Here is a 26240-nt window from a genome sequence, read left to right as displayed (position 1 = left end):
GTTAACATGTGTGCTCATCCAGGTGCACCACCACCCGGCCCCACCACCACCCGGCCCCAATTTTTTTTTTTTTCCTAAAGAGTAAATTTGGGGTCAGTAAGAGAGCTCGCCTGAGAGGCGCCTGCTTTGTCTCATATGTGACCCAGGTTCAAGGCCCCACACAGCACATAGAAGTATTGTAGCAGAAACCTTGGTATTATGGTGTTTCTCCTTCTCTTTATCTCTCTAGCTGAAAGGTCTTCTCAGCAACAACAAAAGGGAGTGATTTCACTCAGTTAAAAAAAATTATTGAGGGGGAGCAGCAAGATAGCTCACCCAGGAGTATATCTGCTTTACCCTGCACAGGGCTCAGGCTCGAACCTGGCCCCTATCACTCTGGGGGAAATTTTAGTGCTATGGTGTCTCTCTCCCCTGCCCTCTCTCTTTGGAAAAAGTCAACCCAGGGCGCTGAAAAGCTACAATTTCAAAACAAATGTTTGAGGCCGAGTTTGGACTACAGACAAAGAGGAGCTGCACCTCATGGGCCTGGTGGGATCTTGTTGCCAAAAGACTGTCCCCTGCTCTACTGGCTGCCACATGTCCTCCTTACCCCCCTTCAGATTTCTGTCCACCTGCCTGCTGCCACCATGCCAGCATGAGCTGAGGTCCATCCTGAACATCTCACAGCTTTAGAGAACAAGACAACACAGTCTCTGAGTTAGTCCCACCAAGTGTGTCTCTCTTGGGCCTTCTCAGACACAGGGGTTGTAACAGGAAGGAAACATTAAGGGGGAGGGTGGAGGGTAGATAGCATAATGGTTATACAAACAGACTCTCATGCCTGAGGCTTCAAAGTCTCAGGTTCAATCCCTCGCACCACCATAAGCCAGAGCTGAACAGTGCTCTGGTTTAAAAAAAAAAAAAAATGAAGTGGAAGAGAGGATGGGGTTCTAGGGAAAAGGAGAGAGCTGGGTGGACTCCTACAGCAACGGCCAGGAGTTTCATGGCTCTCTTCAACATCTGACCAAACCACAGGGCTCACAGGGCAGGCTGGGAGTGAGGAATGCTGCACACAACACCGGCACCCGACCCATGTGCCAACTCACACCCAGGAGAGCTGTGCATGCAGACACCTGACAGTCCAGAGGACCAGCCTGGGGTCCCCAGGCCCAGAGCTCCGTAGAAGTGTCCATCATCCTAATGAACTACACAACAGAAAAGGTGCTCTTGTTACCTCTCCTTCCAGCAGCTTACCCGAGATCTTCCAGAAAGTATCTACTGATGGCCCATGAGACAACGAAAATGGCTGGGGAACCTGAGGATTAAAAAGAGAAGGGTGGGGGCAGGGGGAAGAGGGAGGTGTCAGAGGCTGAACAGAGACCCAGGCAGTGAGAAGGGGGTCAAGGTTTGTGTGGCCACATCTCCGGGAGCAGAGGCAGGGCCAGGAGGACTCTAAAGTTGAGTCACTTGAGGCTGGGGCCTCCCTAGAGTTGGGATCAAAGCCCGAAGAAGCTTGAGGGGATGGGTGTCCCTAGGACATCTAAGGAAAGTTGGTTGCCTACCATGAAAGACAAGGATCAAAACAATTAGAGGAAAAAATACCCAGAGGAAACAGACCAGACAGGCTGCCCTCAAAGAGCTGGAAGAGAACTCTGTAGGTTAGCACTGGAGACAAGAGCAGAGGTAGAGATGACATCAGCAAGACACAGACAGGATGCTGAGAGCAAGGAGCCTTCAGAGAAAAATGAAGGAGGTTTGGAAACGGAATATGAGTTACCCAAGATCCAAACAATCCATCGATGGCCTGAAAGAAAGAGACTAGGATCTGCTCAGAGAGCAGAAAAAAGAATGTGATGGAGAGAAAAAGGGGGCGGGGAAATTAAGACATTAAAAATTGATACTAGGACCTGCCGGATCTGATGAAAGGCTTTACAAAAAAAGCATACAAGCCAAAGGGAAAGAAATGATCACATAGATAGTGGGAAATCATATTTCAAGAAATGGACACTATGAGTGGAGACAGTGCAGAGGTAAAAAGGGACAGGGGGTGACGCAATGGATAACGCACCAGACTATTCAAGCATGAGGTCCTGAGTTTGATCCCTGGCATTACATATTGCAGAGGGATGTCGGGTTCTCTCTCCTCCTGTCTTTCTCTCATGAATCCATAAATAAGTCTTAAGAAAAAAATTCTTAAATATTTAAAAAAAAAAAAGGGGAGTCTAGCGGTAGCACAGTGGGTTAAGATCACGTGGTGCAAAGCGCAAGGACCAGCGTAAGGATCCTGGTTCGAGCCCCCGGCTCCCTACCTGCAGGGGAGTTGCTTCATAGGCAGTGAAGCAGGTCTGCAGGTGTCTGTCTTTCTCTCACTTCTCTCAGCCTCTCTGTCCTCCCCTCCTCTCTCCATTTCTCTCTATCCTATCCAACAACAAAGACAATAATAACTATAACAATAAAAAACAAGGGCAACAAAAAGGAATAAATAAATATTTTAAAAAAAGAAAAAAAATTCTGTAAAGTTTCACAGTGAAACTTTGTCTAATGAACTTTTAAGTTCATTTAAGCAACCATGGTTTGATGGGGACACAGTCCCAGTATGCCAGGGTTTAGCCGAGCAGAAAACAGTGGAGGCCATTCCTGGTGGGCCACTTCTTGATAAAAGGCAGCAAAGAAGTAACTAAATGATGGCTGGTGCCTGTGACTACCCTTCTGCACCTGAGAATCACTCTCAGGAAAAACCTGATTCCCTGCTTAGAATCTGGTGCGTAACTGATATGTGTTTGTCGAATGAGCAACTGGTAAATGGATGGGTAGAGGACAGACAGATGGGTGAGGAGAAGGACAGGTACATGTATGGATGTTTGCTAGTGGCAGAATAAGGGGAGGGATTAGCTTGAGTTCTTTGCTGCTCTTGCCTACATGTAAGATGAGTCTACTACATCAAATCTATTAGCAAATATTTCTCTGAGAGACTGCTGGAGGTTGTAATGAATCAACAGAGCGTATAAAGTGCTGAGTTGCAGAAAGTAGCTGCTCACAGAAACGGGGGTTGACTAGGAGATAGGTCCAGGGGAGAGTGTGGGAATTGCAGGCCTGAGGCACCAGGATTGATCTCCATTATTAATATGCCAAAACCAAGTAGTCTTTCCCATTCTCTTCTCTTTAAGAAAAAAAAAAGGCCAGGGAGATAGCATTATGGTCAATGCAACAAACTTTCATGCCTGAGGCTCAAAAAAAAAATCCTGTTCAATCTTTCATCTCCATAAGTGGAGCTGAGTTGTGCTCTGGCTAAAAGTATAAAAGAAAAAAAAAAAGGAAATTGGTATTATCTTCACTGGTTAAAGAAGTAAGGAGGTAAGAGATGTCATAGGACTACAGTTGACTATCTTGCTATTATTCCCCTCATTGCTAGGAGCTGAATCTTGGATTTTATTTGGGAAGACATGGAGTAGTTTAAGCCAACTGGCATATTCCTTTCCCTCTGGATTCGGTGCCTGGCTCAAGAATGCTTAGAAGGGACCGGGTGACAGCACATCTGGTAGAGTATACTACTGAGTGCACAAACCCTTGCACAAACCCTTGGTCCCAAACTGTAGGGAGAAACTTCAAAAGAGGTGGAACAGTGCTACAGCTCTCTCTCTCTCTCTCCTTCTCTCTCTCTCTCCCTCTCTCTCTTTCTCTCACCTTCCACCTATTTCTCTCTGACTCAACTGGAAAAGGGAAAAAAAAATAGCCACAGGGAACACTGTAGTCTTCCAGCAATAACCATGGTAGGGGAAAAAAAGAAAACAGTTCTAGGAGACTTAATACTGATTCAATCAAAGTTAATCTTACATTATTTTAGAGGGATTCTGGGAATGCTAACACACAGGCTCATCTCTCTCCCTCTTTTTCTCTCTTCTCCTCACTTTCTTCGATGTACCAAGGAAACCAGTGGTCCAGAAGTTAGGTGCGTGAGTCTAACAATGTTTCTGTGACAGAAGGTAACGCTGAAAGACATAGAGAAATGTCTCTGGGCTGCTGGATCCAGTTTCACTTGAAGTCTAATCCCTGGCATTTTCAGTTCGATGGGTCAATTTATTTTATTTTATTATTATTCTTATTTATTTATCAGACAGAGACAGCCAGAAATCAAGAGAAAAGGGGGAGATGGAGAGGGTGAGAGACAGAGAGACACTTGCAGGCTTGCTTCACCACTCATGAAACTTTCCTCCTGCAGGTAGGGACTAGGGGCATTGCTATGCATTGTAACAAGTGCACTTAACCAGGTGTACCACCATCCAGCCCCAAGTCAATTTATTTATGCTTAAATTCTATCCAAGATTTAAAAATATATATATTTATGGGAGAGAGAGACCTGAGCAACACTGGTACAGGCAGTACCAGGGATCAAACTAGGGACTTTGTATGCTCGAGAGAGTCCAACAGTTTATGTGCTGTGCCACTTCCTGGGCTCCAAGTCAAATTTTCTACACCCACAGTCAAAAGTTTCTTAATTCAGCAAGGAAACATGAGAACATATCAGTGGAATATCTAAAGAAAACCAAGTAGCAAGTGTATGGAGTGAAGCTATAAAAGGCTTGAGTTGCAAAGATTGGATTATTTTCCATCTGAAACACACACTGAGACAAGAAGGATAGGATGTGGGGTGATCTGGCTGCAACATCTGTCACCCCAATGATGGCCAGGTTGTTCTGGCTCATCTGTCTGGCTAAGAGGATATCCCTTTATTCCCTCACTGCTTCCCTGCTAGAACCTCCAAACAAGCTCTTGAGAAGAATAAACATCAACCAACTTGTCTGCTGTCATAGAAACCCAGTCTCTGTGGAGAGACATACCCCATCCAAGAGCAATAAATCCCTGGAGGCACTTCCTTTCTGAGAAGAAGGAGACGACGAGGAGTGTGTGAAGGTAGAGGCCTTCCACCAGCAGCCAGGCGTAGTTGGCCATGATGCAGTATTGGAAGAAGACCATCACCAGCTTACAGCCCACCTGGACAAAGAGAGACAGGTGAGTTCCAGGCTCAGCAGCAGTGGGTTGCCTTGTCATGACCTGCCTCAGAGGAAGTGTTAAGGCGTGGGTGGGGTTAGGAGCCAGGCCATAGAGCAAGCCTCTGGGCTTCATGGCTAACTCTGTGGTCTTTCATTTTCAGAAAGAAGAGATCCACAAGGTCAGTCTCTCCTTCCTTCCTTCCTTCCTTCCTTCCTTCCTTCCTTCCTTCCTTCCTTCCTTCCTTCCCTCTCTCCCTTCCTTCTTTTTATATTGGGGTGAGGTTCAGTGGGCTATAGTACAGTTCTTGACAGAAAAGTACTATTTCTCATCTCTCCATGACCGATGTTTGCAAAACACTCTCATCCCCAACTTGGGTCCTTTCCTACCAACCATGCACCAGGACCCAAAGCCTATCTATCTATCTATCTATCTATCTATCTATCTATCTATCTATCTATCTATCTATCTACCTACCTATCTCTTATTATCTTTATTTATTTGTTGGATAGAGACAGCTAGACATTGAGAGGAAGGAGAAGCTACACAGGGAGAGACAGAGAGACAGCTATGCTTCACCACTTGTGAAGCTTCACCCCTGCAGGTGGGGACAGGGTACATGAACCGGGATCCTTGCACATTTTAACGTGTGTTCAACCAGGTCTGCCACCACCTGGCCCCCTAAGCCTCTCCATCTCATCTCTTTCCTTTCCTCTCTATAGAGTCCTATGCTTTAGTGTAATGCACCAAACCCAGTCCAGTTTCACTTAGTGTTTTTTTTTTTTTTTGGTGGGGGGAGGCTGAACTGGGAGGGGGGATCATCTCTATGGCTTCACTGCTCCCAATTGACTTCTTCAGACATATGCTGAAAGGCAGAGAGGGAAAGAAACCACAGCACTGAAGCTTCCTTCAGTGTGGTAGGGACAAGGCTTGAAGCTGGGTCTCATACATAGCAAAGCAGAGCACGTTCTAAGTGAGTTATTTACCCACTATGCTACCTCCCATGCCAAGAGGCATGATGTTTCATTTTCAAAGTTTTTATTAGTAATTTAATATTGATTTACAAAATTACAAGATAACAGGGATGTAATTCCACACTGTTCCCACCACCAGAGCTGTGTCCCCATTCCCTCTGTTGGAAACTGCAGTAGTTCTCCCAAAGTCACAGATATGGGTTGACTATTATTTATATAACTATCTGTCTATATATATTTGCCCATTTTTTCCTATGGTCCCGTCTTCTCTTCCTTTCTAAGCCACACCTACACCTGCTACTACTTCTGAATGTCTTCCCGTTTCTCCTCTTCCCTCTCCAGGTCCAGATAGAATTGGAGCCTTCTGGTCATCTTTCTCTATCATTTCTCCACCTCTGAGGGTATGGACCAAAATTCTTCATTGGGTGCAGAAGGTGGGAGGTCTGGCATCTGTAACTGCTTCTCCAATGGACATGAGTGTTGGCAGGTGGATCCATACCCCCAAGGGCATAAAGTTTCTATGCCAGAATTACTCCCATGCCCACACTGTGAAGCTTTCCCTTTTTTTCTCACTGAGCTGTTCCCTGGGGACCTATTAATTCCAAGTCCTGGGACTATTATTTAGCTGCTATGAAGCCACACTCATGAAGGACAAAGCCTGGTGCCAGCCCTCTGGCTGGCTAAGTCTCTGCCCTGTGGCCTTTCCACCCTGATTCTGGCATGACCCATGCCAGAATCCTGGCATGTGAATCTGATGTTTAATCGATGAGGAGGAGATCCTGTGTTGGGAAGCACTGAGTTCTCCACCTCATCAGTACTGTAGTGGGGTCTAAATTAAGTCTCCTGACTCCTAGCCCTGTAACATTCATTGGTTAATGAGACAGGGTAAGAGAACCACAGCATCACTATGGCATATATGATGCTGGGGACTGAACTCAATGCCTTATCCATTGCACCACCTTCTAGGTTACCCAGCCTTGTGATCTTATTTCATGTTGGAAAATGTCCTTGGAGGAACCAGACAGTGGCACACCTGGTTAAGCGCTCATAATACAGTGCACAAGGACCCAGCTTCAAGCCCCTGGTGTTCACCTGCACAGGGAAAAGTTTCACGAGTGGTGAAGCAGGGCTGCAGGTGTCTCTCTTTCTCTATATCTCCCCTTCCCCTCTCTATTTCTCTCTGTATCTATCCAATAATAAATAAATAAATAGGAATCTGGGCAGTAGCACAGCGGGTTAAGCACACATGGTACAAAGTGCAAGGATCCCAGTTCCAGCCCCCAGCTCCCCACCTGCAGGGGGTCACTTTGCAAGTGGTGAAGCAGGTCTGCAGGTGTCTGTCTTTCTTCCCCCCCTGTCTTCTGCTCCTCTCTCGATTTCTCTCTGTCCTATCCAACAACAATAACAACAGCTATGACAACAAAAACAATTACAACAAGTGCAACAAGGGCAACAAAATGGGAAAAATGGCCTCCAGGAGCAGTGAATTTGTAGCGCATGCACCAAGTCCCAGCGATAACCCTGGAGGCAATAAATAAATAAATAAGAAAATAAGGAAATTATCTTGGACACATGGGTCCTTCTTGATGGGTTGCTCCACCTGAGTCCAAATACACACACACACACACACACCTCTCTTAAAGGTCTGTAATGAATTATGAGTAGTGGCAGGCTTGTTTGAGCAATCTTAATATATGGCCCCTTCTTCCTTCTGCTTCTGTTCTCTGCTATGGCAATTATGATAGTAACAATCTCAATCTCCCAGAATCCTCAGCAGCTAGGTATGGTCACATGATACAGTTTTAGCCAATAGGTGTGGATGTGGACATGGTACCCAGTCAGGGAAAGAAGAGAGTGTTCTTTCCCAGATGCAAGGGCAAAGCCTTGGGGGCTGGGCAGGGGAACAGCTGGTTATCACACATAGTATTAAGTACAAGGACCTACACAAAGACCCAGGTTTGAGTCCCTAGTTCCCCACCTGCAGGGGAAATGCTTCACAAGGTCTGTAAGTGTCTATATTTCTCTCTCCCTCTTTGTCTTCCTTCCTCTCTCAATTTCTCTCTGTCCTATGCAATAAAATGGACAAAATGGCTGCCAAGAGTAGATTCGTATTACCAGCGTTGAGCTCCAGTGATAACTCTGGATACAAAATAAATAAAAATTTAAAAAGAAGTCAAAACCTTCTGTAGATTAAAAATAAATGTTCAACCTTGACTTTCTTCTCAGACATGGAGTGAGGCTTGGAGCTGCAGCAGTCACATTGCAAACATGGTGCTAGCATGAGCTCAAGATGGAAGGGAAGAAAGGAAAAGTGACTGTGTTCTTGGTGGCACTGTGTCACCTCTGGATGGCCCATCTGTGGACTGCTTATGTCTGGAGCAGCTTTCCTCTGCTTACCTCATTGGAGTACATTTTTCTGTCCTGCACAGCAAAAGGGACTCCCTGCTGACCCCAAGTGATGTTGCAACAAATTAAGATTCATTTGAGCATTCAGAAGGAGGAAGTGGGTTCAAGGTAAGAAAACACAAATGTTGTATGCAGACATAACAGCATATGCTTACCCTTTTCTCTCTACATCCAATCTCAGCCCTCTCTAGACTAGGCCATCTGTCTACAGCCGGGACTTGGCAGGAGTTGGGAAAAGAGGAGTCTTGCTGTGTGTCTAATTCCCAGAGGGCCTGATACACACACACACACACACACACACACACACACACACACACACAGAGTCACAGACACACAGTCACAGACACTCACATAAATGGAACACATTCATAGACAAACACACACAGAAGGACACACAGTCACAGAGACACACATAGTCACAGACAGACACAGACACACATAGGCACACAGCCAGAAACACACACACACAGACACAAACACACACAGTCACAGACACACAGCCAGAAACACACACACACAGACACAAACACACAGTCACAGACACACATACACAAACATAAACAGACACACAGTCATAGACACAGACACACAGATGGACGGACACACAGACACACACAGAGTCACAGACACAAACACACACACAATCACAGACACACACAGATGGACACAGACACACACAGAGTCACAAATACACACAGTCACAGACACATGCACAGATGGACACGCAAACAGTCACAGACATACACACAGACACAAACACATATACACAGTCACACACACACACACAGTCTTGTCTTCCTCATAAAACTACTCCCATACATGACCCAAACCACACACATAGGAACATGGGACTCTCTCTGGTCCGGGTCCAGCCCCAGCCCCAGCCCCGATCCCCCTTACCCTAAGCACTGAGTCTTGCTTCATTAGGGGGTTGGGGAAAGTGAGTCTGTGGAAGGTCAGTGGCATCCCGAGGCAAGTTACCTTGTGAGTGTCGCAGTAGGCAGCATCGTCCGAGGAGAAGAGCACGGTGTCCTTGATGAAGTTGGACAGGGCACGCAGGATGAAGGACACAAACAGGTGCATGTGGATGTAGTTGCGGGCACAGTGGAGCCTCCTGGAGGGCGAGAAGGCAGGGCCCCAGAGGCCAGAGCTGGGAACAGCTAGGACACAGCCAGTACACACCTCCCGGAGCACTGGGGACCCAGATAGCAGAACCCAGACGAGGAGACCCCCAGAGGACCAATCTACTCTGTCTCACGTTATAATCAGAATAATCTTTTTTGCATATTTCTCATATTTTATTTTGATAAGAGAGAGATATTGGATTGTCAGAAAAGTCATGATGCATTTTTTGCATAGATAAAATATATTATGACTTTTCAGACAACTCAATATATCAGAGTCCTACACAGCTCCAGTTTATGATGGCACGGGGGACTGAACCTGGGACCTCAGAGCCTCAGGCATGAGAGTCTTTTGCATAACCACTATACTGTTTCCCCAACATAATAATAATAATAACTATTATTATTTTTTAAAAAAAGAGCTGAGCATTGGGATCAGGCAGTTGTGCACTTGGTTGAGCACACACATTACCATGTTCAGGTTCAAAGCACAAGGAGCCAGGTTCAAACCCCTGGTCCCCACCTGCAGAGGGAAGCTTCACAAGGGGCGGAGCAGTGCTGCAGGTGTCTCTCATCCTCTCTCTCTTTTGGTATCTCCTGCTCCCTTCTCTCTGTCCTATCAAATAAAAGAAAGAAAAATGGCCACCAGGAGCAACGGATTCATAGCACAGCTACTGAGCCCCAGAGATAACTCTGGTGGAAATTTAAAAATGTTGAGTATAAGGCACAAAGGCACATTGGCACAGGAAGCCTTCGATGAAGAGGTGCCACATGGCGACCCACCCGGGTTTTCTGTCCTCTGGCCTGGACCACCAAAAGACACCCAACGTCTGCGCTCGGGAACACAGAGGTGACGAGTTAGCAGCTTGCTCTCACCGGAAAGCGCAGAGGATGCCAAGGGCGACCAGCAGCATCACCAGAGAGGAGCTGTAGCCCACGGTGTACATGACTTTCAGTTTCAGCAGGTACTCGTGCTGCAGAGAAAGGTGTGTCAGCTCACCTGGCTGGCTCTACTGCATCAGAGCGCACCTGCCGTACGCGGCTTGTGTCCCATCACCTCTGATTGCTATTCTGCTCAAATCCTGAAGACACCCATTTATAAACTGTTCACATCACGCTTTGGAAAAGGTCTTAGTGATCATTTGATGTCAACTCAAATGTGACCCTCACGGATAGAATTCTTCACCCCAGCCCTTTCCAGGGAAAACACTTACGTCCAGGAACCAGGTGCTCACTACCATTCCTGAACGTTACCAGGTCACCTTCTCCCCCTCTGTGAGCTAAAATCTACTACCCAGCAGCTTGCTGTGGTCCTTTTTTCTATTTCAACAGTCACTTGAGAAATAAACCAAAGGAGCCAAGCAGGGCGCACCTGATCAAATGCACATGTTACACTGCCTAAGGTCCCAGGTTCAAGCCCCTGGTCCCCATCTGTAGAGGAAAAAGTTCCAGAGCTATGAAGCAGGTCTGCAGGTCTCTCTCTCCCTCACTACCTCCCCCTTCTCTCTCAATTTCTCTCTGTCTCTATACAATAAATGCTAATAACCATAAATTAAAAAAATAAGCTCAGTTTGTCTCACACCTAAAGTCTATTACCATCTTTACAAATAACAAATTTTGGGTCAGGCAGTGGCACACCTGGTTAAACTACAGTGCACAAAGACCCAGGTTCAAGCCCCTGGTCCCACCTGGAGGAAGGGAAGGCTTCACGAGTGGTGAAGCAGGTTTGCAGGTGTTTCTGTCTCCTTTTCTTTTTTTTTTCCTTTTTTTTTAAAAATAATTTATTTATTCATTAGAAAGATAGGAGGAGAGAAAGAACCAGACATCACTCTGGTATATGTGCTGCCAGGGATTGAACTCAGGACCTCATAGTCGAGAGTCAAATGCTTTATCCACTGTGCCACCTCCTGGACCACTCTGTCTCCCTTTCTATCCCCCTCCCCCTCTCAATTTCTCTCTGTCTCTATCCAATAATAAATAAATACAATCTTAAAAAAAAAACCCAAGAGCTTTATTAGGCTTCCAGCAAAGTTATGAATCTTGTACAGAAGCCTGGGGTTTCCAAGGGCAGTTATTTTGGTCATAAGCCTCTCACATATCTCCTCAGCATTCAGGATTTCCCAGGTCTTTAATCTCTTTCCACAGTCCTTCAGTATTCTGCTCGATCAACATGCTCCAGCCTGTCAGTGTCCTTAAACCAGACACCCAGCACCGGGAGCTAAGAGGCTCTGCAGGTAGCCTCTGTCCAGGAAGAAGAGAACCCGGCTGTGGCCTCCCTTGATCTATGCGCTCACTCCTCCCGACTCAGTCAAGCAGGTGGCTTTCATTTGTTCAGAAGGCAGCTCCCACAACTGGATCATCTTTGACCCAAGGAGATCTCAATGGGGGACTTGAATAACAGCCAAAAAGTTAAATTGTGAGGTCTAGAGATGAATGGAAAGCCTTGTATTTCTTAGGTTCAAAAAATAAATTGTGTGACAACCTTAAAAAATAATCATGGAGCTAGAAATCAAAACAATAATGCCATACCATTATTTTAACCAAGCAAATTGACAAATATTTAAATGTGATAATATTCTAGATTGAGGAGATAGCATAGTGGTTATGCAAAGATGTTTCTGCCTGAGGTTTTGAGGTCCCAGGTTCAATTCCCAGCATCAGCATTAGCCAGAGCTGAACAGTGGTGCTCTGGTGAGTCTTTTTGTCTGTTTTTTTCTCCCTCTGTCTCTTCTCATTAAAATAAATAAATATTTAAAGAATAAAATAAAATAGTAATAATCTTTTTTTACTTTCATCAATTTTCGCCCTTTGTTTTTTAATTTTAATTTTTCTTTATAAGAAGGAAACATTGACAAAACCATAGGATAAGAGGGGTACAACTTTACACAATTCCCACCAACTGGAGAGGTGGTGGCACACCTGGTTAAATGCACACATTACAGTGTGCAAGGACCCAGGTTCAAGTCCCTGATCCCCACCTGAAGGGGGAAAACTTCACGAGTAAAGTAGGGCTGCAGGTGTCTCTTTGTCTCTCTCCCTCTCTATCTCCCCCTTCCCTCTCTATTTCTGGCTGTCTCTATCCAATAAATAAATATAATAAAAAATAAATCTAAAAATATTAAAAACAGAACAATTCCCACCAACAGAACTCTGTATCCTATCCCTTCCCCTGATAGCTTTCCTATGCTTTATCCCTCTGGGAGTATGGACCCAGGGTCATTGTGGGATGCAGAAGGTGGAAGGTCTGGCTTCTGTAATTGCTTCCCCACTGAAAATGGGCGTTGACTGGTTGAGCCATACTCCCAGCCTGTCTCTCTCTTGCCCTAGTGGGGAAGGCCTCTGGGGAAGCAGAGCTCCAGGACACATTGATGGGGATGTCTGTCCAGGGAAGTCTGGTCGGCATCATAGAACCTGGTGGCTGAAAAGAGTTAACATACAAAGCCAAACAAATTGTTGACCAATCATGGACCTAAAGGCTGGAATAGTGCAGATGAAGAGTTGGGGGGAGGGAGTCTCCGTTTTGTAGATAGCTAGTAGGCATATTTTAGTTATATTCCAAAGGGCCTGTGGCTATACTAGTGTTTTTTGTTTGTTTGTTTGTTTTTTGCCTGAGCCTGAAATCTAAAATGCAGGTGGATCTTAATTATTGTCTGGGGAGATGATGTCTTGGCTGGCAGAAGGACCAGAAAGCTGGATCAGGGAAAAGAGTAGCTCCCAAATATGGGAAAGGTGTATGAATATTGTTGATTGTAAACCCCATCGATTTGATGTGATCTGGGGCCCATATTCAGCTTAGGCGTCTACGTGAGTTCTGCATCCCTGTAGATCTGAGCTCACATTCTGTGATCATAAGTAGGAACGTTCCAAGCTGCCCCAATTTCAGGACCCATCTTCCTCAGGTGTAGCATATAGTATATTGTCCAGCCTCCCTTCGGAAGATGGAACATTCTCTACCATTGTTGATCCAGGTTGAGGGCAAGGTCCTATGGGGGCCCACAAAGGGGTCTATTGTGTTTTTCCTTATAGAAATGACCGGTAACAATGGAGAGAGGGATTTATTAGAGGTCTAAGCCCATCATGTTTGTTTGGGAATCTCAGGACTCCCTGATTAGGGCCCCAAAATAATAATATTCTATGCAGGTGAGGGCATAGTGGGAATGACAAGTGGTTCAATCTTTCTAGAATACAGTACATAAGAAAAAATTTTTTTAAATGCATTATTTTAATCTTATTTTGAGCTCTAGGAATTAATTCTAAGTGACCAGAAATATAAGAACATATGTCTCTATACAGATTTTTTATCACAGAGCAATTTGCGATGATAAACATCCAAATGTTCAAGAACATGGAATGTGAGCTCAGACCTACAGGTATACAGAGGTTACACAGGCTCCTGTGATGAACATGGGCCCCAGATCAGGTCAGTGGGGTTTATAGTTAACAATATTTATATACTTTCCCTATATTTGGGAGCTACTCTCTTCCCTGATCCAGCTTTCTGGTCATTTTTCCAACCATGACACCATCCACCCAGATAAAAGCTTACGTCACCAGCATATTAGATGTCAGGCGCAGGCAAAAAAAGTAGTTGGGTCATGGGCCCCCTGGAATGTACCTAAAATTTACTACTTTTTCCAAAATGGAGACCCCATCTCCATCCACAATATTTTTGCCTTTAGGTTCATGATCAGTCGACAATTTGCTCTGCTTTCTATCTTAACTCTTTTCAGCCACCAGGTTCCAGATGCTACCATAATGCCAACCGGACTTCCCAGGGTAGACGACCCCACCATGTGTCCTGGAGCCCCACCTCCCCAGAGCCTTGCCCCACTAGGGAAAGAGAGAGAGGCTTGGAGAATGGATCAACCTGTCACCACCCATGTTCAGTGGGGAAGCAATTACAGAAGCCAGACATTCCACTTTCTGCACCCCTAATGATCCTGGGTCCATACTCCAGAGGGTTAAAGAACAGAAAAGCTGTCAGTGCAGGGGATGGGTTATGGAGTTCCAGTGGCAGGAACTGTGTGGAAATGTACCCCACTTATCCTATGGTCTTGTCAGTGCTTCCATTTTATAAATAAAAGCTTTAAAAAAAAAAGCCCAACAACAGTATTTTTTTTTTTTTTTTGCCTCCATGGTTATCGCTTGGGCTCGGTGCCTGGACAATGAATTCATTGCTCCTGGAGGCCATTTTTCCCCCTTTGTTGCCCTTGTTGTTTATTGTTGTTATTATTGTTGTTGTTATTGCTGTAGTTGTTGTTGGATAGGACAGAGAGAAATTGAGAGAGGACAGGAAGACAGAGAGGGGGAGAGAAAGATAGACAGACACCTGCAGACCTGCTTCACTGCTTGTGAAGCAACTCCCCTGCAGGTGGGAAGCCAGGGGCTCGAACCAGGATCCTTAGGCCGGTCCTTGCACTTTGTGCCATGTGCATTTAACCCACTGCGCTACCCAGAACATGTCTCAACTCTGGTTTTTGGTGGTGTGGGGGATTAAACCTGGGACTTTGGAGCCTCAGACCTGACAGTCTCTTTGAATAACCACTATGCTATCTACCCCCAGGAGTATTTTATATTCACATCATTTTAATGTGATGGAACCATTAAAATGCTGCTTAAGGAGTTACAGCAGGTGTCAGAACACAGTAACAACCCAGTGCCATATGAAAAGGCAGAAGGTCAATTTATGTAAATGTAACATATAGTGATCTCCACTATATGTGCAAAATAAAGCGTTAAGGGAGTCTGGCAGTGGCATACCAAAGTGCAAACTGGGCACAAGGATCCCAGTTTGAGTTCCGGCTCCCCAACTGTGGGGGGGTTGTGTCACTTCACAAGTAGTGAAGCAATTCTGCAGGTATCTATCTCTCTCTCCCCCTCTCTCTATTTACCCTTCCTTCCCACTTTCTCTCTGTCCTATCAAGAAAAAAAAAGTCACCAGAAGTGGTGAATTTGTAGTGCCAGCACCAAGCCCCAGCAACTGAAGGCAAAAAAAGGAAAGAAAGAAAGAAAGAAAGTTAAATTGAATTTTATGAAGTTGCCCTTTTTGAAGGTCAAAATGACTGATTAGGGATCATTTCAGGTAGTTCACTCATGCATACATATAGACAAGACTGTAAGGGGATATGGTAGACATCACTGTTGACTAACTTTGGGTTATAAATGTGTAAGTAGCTTGTTGTTTTTGTTGTGTTTTATCTACACTTCTCATTCCCCGATACCCCTAATCCCCACCCAGCCCACCCCCACAAGCACAAACACACACACTGGGTAGACTATTATTCTATAATCCAGTGAAAAGGATAAAACTTTAAAAATCAAATCAAATCAAACAGGCGTGGAGCCAAGCAGGGCACACTTGATTGAACGCACATGTTATACTGCTGTAAAGTAACACAGCTGGTAAAGCCTCCAAGTTACCATGTAGACCTGCTGGTAAAGCCTCCAAGTTACCTGCAGACCTGCTTCACCACCTGTGAAGCGACTCCCCTGCAGGTGGGGAGCCGGGGGCTCGAACCGGGATCCTTCTGCCGGTCCTTGCGCTTTGAGCCATGTGCACTTAACCCGCTACGCTACCGCCTGACTCCCTGTGTCATAATTTAAAAAGGAAAAATAACTGCTGGGAGTGGTGGATTTGTTATGCAGCATCAAGCCCCAGTTGATAGCCTCGGTAGCAAAAGCAAATAAACAAACACATAAATAAATAACAGACACAAGTAGAGTATGAGGGAACATGGCTGGCAGTCAGCTATTCATGTGAAAATGACCTTGAAGCCCAAGCACTACCATGGTAAGAAGTGGTACTCGGGGGAAGGAATATGGGCTTCGGAGCCCAGAGCCAAGAGTTCCAAATTCAGGACAGTTACTCACCAGCCATGTGAACTTGGGCAAATTATTTAACTTCTCTGAGTCTGCAAAAATGGGAACCATGTCTACTTTGCAAGCTTGTTGGAAGAATGGAGAGTACTTAGTGCCTAGTCCTTGGAAGACAGCGGGTCGGGTATATGGTCCACCTCTCATCGTCCACCCTTCCACGGGGGCCAGCAGTCTGAGTCTGTGGTATGAACCATGGGGGGAGGGGAGGTAGTTGCCGTCCCCCATAGGCCTACTCTCCCTGACATGAAAGGATTGCTGTGGAGCAGCAGGCCACATTGGGATGCTTCGAGTGTTTTATCCAGTTCCCGGCATGTTAATAAAGTGGAGCATTCTGGGAGAAAGCAGATTGTGTCATCTGCAGAGTGCATGAAAATAGTGGGTCCATTACACCCAGAGGGGAAAGAAATATGCAGACTAAAGGAAGAAAAATGTTAGAAATTACTGCCGTGGGGGGCTGGGCGGTGGCGCACCCAGTTAAGTGCACATAGGATAAAGCACAAGGACCCACACAAAGATCCAGGTTCCAACCCCTGGCTCCCCACCTATAGGGGAGCTTCTTCACAAACAGTGAAGCAGGTCTGCAGGTGTAGTTCTTTCTCTCTCTTTGTCTCCCCCATCTCTCTCAATTTCTCCAGTAAAATGGGAAAAAATGGCTGCCAGGAGCAGTGGATTTGTAGTGTAGGAACTGAGCCACAGAGTTAACACCAGAGGCGAAAGAAAGAAAGGAAGAAAGAGAGAGAGAAAAACAGATAAAGAAAGAGAAAAGAAGGAAGGATGGAAGGAAAGAAGGAAGGAAAGAAGGAAGCAAGGAAGGAAGGGAAGAAGGGAGGGAGGAAGGGAAGAAAGTATTGCCGTGGAGAAGGGCAAGCCCTAACATGTGAACCCTAGTGGGATTCCACCTTTCAAAAAGAAGGTTTAACTCTGAGTAATCAAACATTTTCTGATAGCAAGAGCTGACCCTGGACAGGATGGCCAAGGCACATTGAGCTTTCTCAGCAACATGACTAAAAACCTAGAAGGCTGGAGTCACTTCTCAGGGACTAAGGGGAGAGATAGAAGGTCAGGAGGCTGCATAAATGGTCACTAGAGCTGGGGACACCAGAGCACAATGACATGTCAGAAGACTAGAGAGGCCCAGCCTGTCAGCCTCTACTTTTTCCACAGGTCCATGAGCAACCCGGTTGAGGGGATCAGTCTCACTCCCGGAGCACCCTGGTTGTGCAGCCCTCAGTTCAGGGTGGGTTTGGGCTAGGCTATAGAAACGCCAGATGGTAGGATGACAGGCGTAGGGTGTCCATACTACATCTTCTGTGCAGGTGGCCCTTGGCTTTCACACAGACCTATTCCAGCCTCGTGTTGTTCAAATCTAACACAGAGTCCTGTCTCAGGAGGCCTCCTGTGACTTCAGAGATCTAGCCTCTGACATCTGCAGCTGTGCACCAGCCCAGAGGAGCTGATGGCCCAGGAATCTCAAATTGTGTGCCTAGGATAAGTGGCTGCTACCTCTGCTGTCTATTCTGTATTTGGTGTTCCGTAGATCAGATGTCAGCAAACGTTTTCAAGAAAGGGGGCAAATGATACTTCAGGCTTTGGGCGCCATATCGTCTCTTTCATGATCTATAGTGTGAATGGGCTTGGCTGTATTTCAATGAAGCTTATCAGCAAAAGTAGGCAGTTGGCCAAATTTGGCTTGAGTTGCCAAGCTCTGCTCTAGATAAGCATTTAATTCACCATATTATTTCCCCAAGTGTCAGTTTTGCCTTGTTGTCCTGCAAAGCCGAGTCCCTTTTGGTCTATAATTGAGTGACGAGTGCCAGTTAACAAAGTTGAGAGGTCTGGTGGTGGCACACCTGGTTGAGCGCACATGCTACAGCGCATAAGGCCCCCCAGCCCCTAGTCCTCACCTGCAGGGGGAAAGCTTTGCAAGTGGTGAAGCAGGCCTGCAGGTGTCTCTCTTCCACTCTAGCTCCCCCTTCCCTCTTGATTTCTGACTGTCTCTATCCAATAAGTAAATAAAGATAATAAAACAATTAAAAAAAGAAATTTGAAAAAGAAAATTAGTAACCTCATACTTTTTTAGAAAGTAGAAAAAATTATTTTGACAATAAAAAATAAGGTGATTCAAATTTTACAGTCAGAAAACCCTTCTAGTCTCAGGGATGTTTTAAAAGATTTATTTATAAAAGAGAAGTGGGGGGGGGGAAGAGACCCAAAGCATTACTTTGACACATGTTATGCCAGTAGATCAAACCTAAAAGTCCAGCACTTTAATCCACTGAGCCATCTCCTGGACGGCTCTCTCTCTCTCTCTCTCTCTTTTTCTCTCTCTCTATCTATCTATCTATCTATGTTTTTAATGTGAGCTAAAGCCAAGGTAGATCTCCCATCTATGATGTCTGAGTCAGGCTTAGAAATTTGCATTTATCTTTGTTAAGTTCCAGATATTTGTTGTGGGACTTGACAGTTATAACTAAGGCATCAACATCATGCTTTAAGGCTGTGGTTTTGTTCTTTTTCAGACTGATTAGTCTAAGCCAATGGTTTTTGCTCATGGTTTTGATTGATATAGTCTACAAAGTCAAACTCTTCTGTAAGTCCTCAACATCCTCAAACATATAGAAAGGAGGGAGTCAGGCAGTAGCACAGTGGGCTAAGTGCACGTGGCACAAAGTGCAAGGACTGGCATAAGTATCCTGGTTCGAGCCCCCGGCTCCCCATCTGCAGGGGAGTCGCTTCACAGGTGGTGAAGCAGGTCTGCAGGTGTCTATCTTTCTCTCCCCTTCTCTGTCTTCCCCTCCTCTCTCCATTTCTCTCTGTCCTATCTAACAATGACGGCATCAATAATAACTACAATGACAATAAAAAAAACAAGGACAACAAAAGGGAAAGTAAATTTTTTTAAATTTAAAAAAACATATAGAAAGGGCCCAAGGTCAAAAAGTTGGTCAGCCAGTTGAGTGTCCAATCCTCAAGCTAGAGATAGCGGTGAGGGCAGACATGAGTCACTTTAGACCAAGAAGATGTGAAGACAGTTTGGGGAGGGCTGGGCAAAGATAGTTTCTTGCTCTGAGAAAGGAGCCCTGGGAAGTGTGGCCATCCCTCCTAGACAAGTACATCTGGGGAGGTCTGTGTTTTGCAAAAGATTCTCATGCCCGAGGCTCCAAGGTCCCAAGTTCAATCTGCAGCACCACCATAAGCCAGAGTTAAGCCGTGCTCTAGTGTAAGTAAGTAAATAAATAAACCTATTCATGTGAGTCACATTTACTTATTAAGTGAGCTGGAGATGTTTGTCACTTGAAGCCCGAAGCATCCTTTTGAAGCTCCAACCTGTTACCCATCAGAAGAAGGCAACATGCAAATTCACACACAAGTCTCCCATCTTCATATAAATGGCAACCTGCAAGGACCAGAGTCCACCCAACACCCTGCCAAGACCACATGCGCCCGCTGGGTACCATTACTCAACCACCTACCTTCAAGGGTTGGAATTTGTATCTGGGTCAGACCTGAATACCTCCTGTGTTTTCCACAGGATGACAAGCCCCAGAAGGAAAGCAATTCGGCCTCCACCCTCAATTGGTCTCCCTCATGGAGAGTAGTGAACAGTTCCCCTGAGCCCCAGGTGAAGCCCAGGGGAGACAGGAGAGAGGGGCAGCCCCCAGGCCTTGGACCTCCAGTCTTGGGAGGGAGCAAGGTTGAAAAGCTTACCCGCTTCTCATTGGAAGAGTCATTCACATTCACCCCACAGGCCAGGTCAGGCCGTGGGAAGGTTTCCGACCAGCCACCTGGCGTGCAGTTTCGAAACATGGAACCTGTAGGCATCAAGGGTCCAGCAGGTGAGTGGTTGGTCTCCCGGGACACCCGAGCCACAATTTCATGATAGCCTGGAGCTTTCTTCTGTCAAAACCCAGCAGCCTTTTCTCTCACTCACTACCAGTTCCAAATTAGCCAGCTGACTCTTGAAGAACATGCTAGTGTCAATTAGGAAAAGTGGTGGGAAAGATTGTGTAGACGGTGTATATATGCATAAGAGAGAGAGAAAGACAGGCAGAAATGATAATCTACAACTCAGCCTTCACACACACAAGCACGCACACACATGACCCCCCCCCCCGCTACACCTGGATAGTGTACCTGCTTTGTCATTTGTGCAGTCGAGTTTCAAGCCAGTCCCCCTGCACTGGGGGAGATTTGGTGCTGTGATATCTCTCCTTCTCTCCTCTATCTCCGTCTTTCTATCTAAAGAAGCTACCCTGGAGCAGTGAAACCCCAGAAATGGTCAAGACATAACAAAATTAATGAATTAGGACCAGCAGTGGTGCACTTGGTTAAGCATACACATGACAGAGCACAAGGACCCGGATTCAAGCTCCTGGACCCCACGTGCAGGGAGGAAGCTTCACAAGTGGTGAAGCAGGGTTACAGGTGTCTGACTCCCCCAGGCAGATGACCTCACCAATGTGTCCTGGGACCCCCATCTCTCCAGAGCCCTGCCCGACTAAGGAAAGATAGGAACAGGCGAACAGGCTGGAGGTGTGGATATACTTGCCAACGCCCATGTCCAGCGGAGAAGCAATTACAGAAGCCAGAACTCCCACCTTCTGTACCCCACAACGACCCTGGGTCCATGTTCCCAGAGGGATAAAGAACAAGGAAGCTTCCAGTGGAGGGGATGGGATGGGATGTGGAACTCTGGTGGTGGGGAATGTGTGGAATTGTAACTCTTGTCCTATGGTTCTGTCCATATTTTCTATTTTATAAATAAATTAAATTAATTCATTTTAAAAAGAGAGAGTCACACACTGAAAGAGAGACCACAGCATCAATGATTCTTCCCATGCTCAATGCAGTGGCAGCTGGGCTTGAACCTGGGTCTTGGTGTCTGAACAGGTGCTCTATCCAGTCCTGGGTGGAGCAGTTTTAGTCTGGATCAACCCTGAGCTGGTGATCCTGGGCTGACCCTTACCCTGGGTTTGGGCCAAATAGGAGGGTGAGCAGAGTGTCCCCTCCCTTCCCTGAGGTGAGATTGCCGGTTCCTACCACAGAAGGCGCCAGTATTCCCAACCAGCCTGCAGAGTGGATTTGAACAGTCAGCCCCACAGCGACACTGTGTGGCAGTAAGAAGAAACTGCAAGCAGGAGCAGGCTTAGCCGTCTTTTTTCCCCCAGTGTTGCAGACCACCACTGCTGACCTGGTATCTCAGTGGAAGACACTGATTCTGGAAAGACTTCCAAAGGGGGACTGGGGAAGGAGGGGATCTTCAAGTCTTCTAATGCAGGGAACTCAGCCATCCAGGGAGGAGCACTGGACAGGGAGTCAGAGACCAGGGTGTAGTCCCAACCTTGCTTCTGACCAGCCTGTTGGTCCAGGTCAGCCACGTCTAGATTAATCTCCTGTCTCCTGAGATCCACAGATCCCAGGGACAGACAGAGGCTCATGGCAGGAGGCCAGGCCTGCTGCTTCATTTTTAGAGATTTGTACAAGCAGAGGGAGGAGGGGAAGGGCAGGAAGGGTGAAGAAGGGGGGAGAAGGAGCAAAGGAAGACACGCGATGTATATTTCAGAGCATGGCCTGGCAGAGCTGGTATTATTTGGCACCCTGCCCTCCCCCCCCCCCCCCCCCCGTTTACAGGCACGAAAATTGAGATTCAAACACAGAGGAGTAAATCAGATTCTGAGACTGCACCCAGATGGGCCATATTTCCCCAAGCCCTTTGCACCTAGGTGTCATCACATAACGGACATCTGGAACCCAATGAAGTGTACATAGTGCCAAGCACAAGGGCCCAGGTTCAAGCCCCCAGTCCCCACCTGCAAGGGGAAAGTTTCACCAGTGGTGAAGCAGGGGTGCAGGTGTGTCTCTGTCTCTCTTCCTATCTCCCCTTCCCTCTCAATTTCTCTCTGTTCTGTCAAATAAAATAAAAACAACAACAACAGAGGCCACCAGAAGCAGTGGATGCATTTGCCAGCACCAAGCCCCAGCAATAACCCTGGAGACAAAAATAAATAGAGAGATAGATGATAGATAGGTAGATAGATAGATAGATAGATAGATAGATAGATAGATAGATAGATAGATAGAATGCTCCAGAAAACCAGGTAGTTTCAGGGTAGGACTGAGCACATGGGGCTGGGACAAGGGGAGTCTTGCTGTTAAGGATGTAGAAACATGGAAAGAGGGAGAGGAGCCTATAAACAAGGGCATGGAGTTGAGAAAAATCTGATCTTCTTTACTGTTCCCACAATGCATTGCTTCCTGTACCCTTGCTTGGGACCCTGAGAAAAGAGCCCACCTCACATCCCCACTTTCCCCAAAAGACTTCCAGTCCCCATCAAGAACACACACACACACACACACACACACACAGAGAGAGAGAGAGAGAGAGAGAGAGAGAGATCCTCCCTACCTGTCCCCAAGGAAGCTTCCTTAGCCTCATGCTTCCGGGCCCAGGCCTCACCCAAGGGGACACCCCCAGCCTCTCTCCAGCTGAGTCATTACCGTTTCTGCCCGTGAGGATCTGGAGGAATTTCGGGCACTCCACTTCCACAATCTGTCCCGGCACAGAGGAGGGCCAGCAGCTCATGTTGTCCCACAGCCCCTGGCAGCCTGCCAAGGAGAAAAGTAGCATCAGGCAGGAATGGAGTATGGACCACAGGCCCCAATGTCCTGTCACCACCCTCATACTCTCACCTGCCCCGTGTCCCTATTAGAAATGAGTGAAGCCAAGGACAGGCTACTCAGGATGTGCCAAGTGGCAGGCTGATTATCCTGGGCTGATAACAACTGAGAAACAGCAGACACAAGAAGGATGCTCTACCAAGTTACCTGTGTCCCTACACGCAGGCAAGAAATGCACAATGATTCAGTGTCAAGGATAACAGACACTTCCCAGTTGTTCCTCATTCTTCCAGCTACTTACTGCTGTGAGACCAGGCTTTCCTTTGAGGAGAGGCCTTACAGAGGAGCTCAGCAAGGCAAAAGCCAAGCCCTCAACCACAAGGACCCAGGTTCAAGCCCCCAGTCTCCACCTGCAGGGGAAAAGATTCATAAGTGGTGAAGTAGTGCTGTGGGTGTCTATCTCTCTCCCTCTATATCTCCTCCTTCCCTCTCCTAATTTCTCTCTGTCTCTATCCAATAAATAAATAAAATATATTTTTAAAAAGAGAGAGAGAAGTGGAGACAACACAGCACTACTTCACCACTTGTGGAGTTTTCCTCATACAAGGATTCCCAAATGGTCTTTATGGGAATATAACTGGTCTTTTTTTTCCCAGTTGGGGGTCTTTATGGTAAAGTGAACTCTCTGTACCAGTTTGGGACAATCTCTTAGCCCCAAACACTTCTTTTAAGGTTTTCTTGTTTGAGAGAGCAAGGAACAGAGCATCACTCTGGCAGATGTAGTGCCAGGGGTCGCACTCAGGACCTTAGGCCTATGGGTCCAGTGTTTCAGCCACTTCTCTTCCTGCCTGGTCACAGGGTAGAGAGAGAACCGTTGTCCTCTGATTCACAAACTCCAGCTTGCATCAGAACCAGATGACTGGGCTCCATGACCAGAGTCTAGATGGAGCCCGAGAATCTGCATTTCTAACAGGTGAGGCTAATGCCGATTTGGAATCATACTTTGGGGATGGTCACTGCCGCCTACAGTTATACTGGTGTTGCTACTGCATTTGTAGACAGGAATGTGGTCTGGGGCTTGGCTTTTTGCCTTGCTGGGGTTCTCTGCGAGGCCACTCCTTGGAGGAAAGCCTGGTCCAACAGTAAGCAGCTGGGAGAATGAGGAACACCTGGAATGTATCTGTCCCTCTTGACACCGACTTGTGAAGTTGTTTTCTCTTTTTTGCCTCCAGGGTTATCACTGGGGCTCGGTGCCTGCACTACAAAGCCACTGCTCCTGATGGCCATCTTTTCCCCATTGTTGTTGTAAGGGACAGAGAGAAATTGAGAGAGAAGGGAAAGACAAAGAGAGGGAGAGAAAGATAGACACCTGCAGACCTGCTTTACTGCTTGCAAAGAGAACCCCCTGCGTTTGAGGGGGCTCAAACCAGGATCCTTGCACTTTTCACTATGTGTGCTTAGCCCAGTGCACTACCACCCAGCCCCAGAAGTTGTTTCCTTTTTTGATGTGGCTGGTGGGAAGCTCAGAGCTAGATTTATAACCCACACTGACAACTTAAAGACTTTGAGGTGAAATAGAAACATGGCCCTCAGGCTGAGGAGATAGCATGATGGTTATGCAAGGGACTCTCATGCTTGAGGCACCAAAGGTTCCAGGTTCAATCCCTAGCACCACCATACCATCATAAACCAGAGCTGAGCAGTGCTCTAAAAAAAAAAAAAAAAAAGATGGCCATCTTCAATGTAAAGCGAGGCACTGACTAAGCAGAGCCTTTCACCCTGGTTATGTAGTTCTCTGATTTTCTCTTGTCTCTGAGCTATTTCCAACATGCAAACTACAGATAAGTGAAAGCAGTATACATGATTCTCATATGTAGGCAAGCAAATAAGTGTTGCCCTGCTGAAAAATAATTGAATGGCACCAGGGAGGTGGAACAGGGTCTAGAGATTGGACACTCAAGCATGAGATTCCAGAATCTGATCCCTGACATCATGTGTGCCAGAGTGAAGCACTGATTTCCTCTCTTTCTCTCTCTCCTCATGATAATGAGTAATTTTTTAAATTACAAGTAAGAAATATAAATTTATAGGGCCAAGTAGTGGCGCACTTGGTTAAGCACACACACTATAGTAGACAAGGACCTGGATTAAAGCCCCTGGTCCCCACCTGCAGGGGAAAAGCTTCACGAGTGGTGAAGTAGAGCTACAGGTGTCTATCAGTCTCTCTGTCTCTCTCCCTCTCTATCTCCTCCTTCCATCCCAATTTCTCTCTGTCTCTATCCAATAATAAATAAATTAAAAAATATAATTTTATACCCAGGGATTTTGACTCAATAGGTCTTGTGCAGAATGGCCCTGGGAGACATACTGTAATAACATTTGTTGTAAAATTTGCAGGCAATCCTGCCTCTAAGCATCTCATTCCTCCTGGTCACCTGTGTCCCCTAAGTGAGGTCCCCCCAGTGGTCCTGTCCCATCAAGAGGTCCCAGTCCTCCACTGGCCATCTATGTGGGACTTCCCCTGAACACCCAGGAAAGCAAGGGGCCACCACTGTCATGCTGGCAGGTCTTCCAAATTCCAGATGTGGATGTAGCTGGCCTGGCCCCAGAGGGTTTCCTGGAGCTCCCAGGCCCCCTACTGACTCTGGTCAGTGACATGGTGGTGTGTGTTGGGGGGGCAGCTTTCTTAGGTCACCCACTGTGTCTCTCCACTCTGAGCTGTTCTGTCATTTGGAATCTGGAAGAAGCAGCTGCAGAAACTACGGTGGTGATTGGCTGACAGCATCAGCCTCCCTGCCAGCTTAGCCAACATCTCTCCTTAGGGAGCAGTAACGGCACCTGCAGAGCACAGAGGAATTCAGAAAGCAGTCTCTTCCTCACCTCAGGAGAATTCAGAGATGCATCTGATCAGGTCAGCTAGGGCACTGGGTGCTATCTCCAGACCATGGGGATGGGCAACCTATCTCAGACAGCTGGAGAGGGTGCCAGGGGTGCTGGCAGGCTTCCCGACCTGGATCACATCAGGCTTGACTCAGGGACACTGGCCTGGTGCTGGCAGAAGGCAGGGGGGAGTGACTGCCAGTGAGTGGTGGTGGGCCTCGGTGTAAATGGGGTCTCCCAGTTATGTGGAGAGAAGAGCTAGGGGAGGAGCCCCGGGCCGTGAGTGGCATTCGCCAAGTCTGTATGTGCCTTTTTTATTCAACCAGCAAGCACTCACTTTTGTGTATCTATGTCACATTTAACTATGGCATAGACATTTTTAAAATGTAATGTT

At 46.6% G+C, this 26240-nt stretch overlaps 1 protein-coding gene across 2 annotated transcripts in view; it reads right to left on the bottom strand.

Moving 5' to 3' along the window:
* SCTR (secretin receptor) overlaps nt 1–26240 on the bottom strand; it is an 86154-nt gene that overhangs the window by 19708 nt on the left and 40206 nt on the right. For both annotated transcript variants that reach the window (XM_007524770.3, XM_060177995.1), the window contains exons 3-8: nt 22847–22954; nt 20057–20160; nt 10349–10446; nt 9330–9462; nt 4818–4971; nt 1234–1294 (exon numbers count right to left, since the gene is read on the bottom strand). In XM_007524770.3, coding sequence (XP_007524832.2) covers nt 1234–1294; nt 4818–4971; nt 9330–9462; nt 10349–10446; nt 20057–20160; nt 22847–22954 — 658 coding nt within the window. The remainder of the gene's footprint in view (nt 1–1233; nt 1295–4817; nt 4972–9329; nt 9463–10348; nt 10447–20056; nt 20161–22846; nt 22955–26240) is intronic.

This window comes from Erinaceus europaeus, chromosome 18 (assembly GCF_950295315.1).
Source record: "Erinaceus europaeus chromosome 18, mEriEur2.1, whole genome shotgun sequence".
NCBI lineage: Eukaryota > Metazoa > Chordata > Mammalia > Eulipotyphla > Erinaceidae > Erinaceus > Erinaceus europaeus.
The sequence above is the reverse complement of the archived record's forward strand: the minus strand, read 5'-3'. Positions and strand labels throughout refer to the sequence as shown.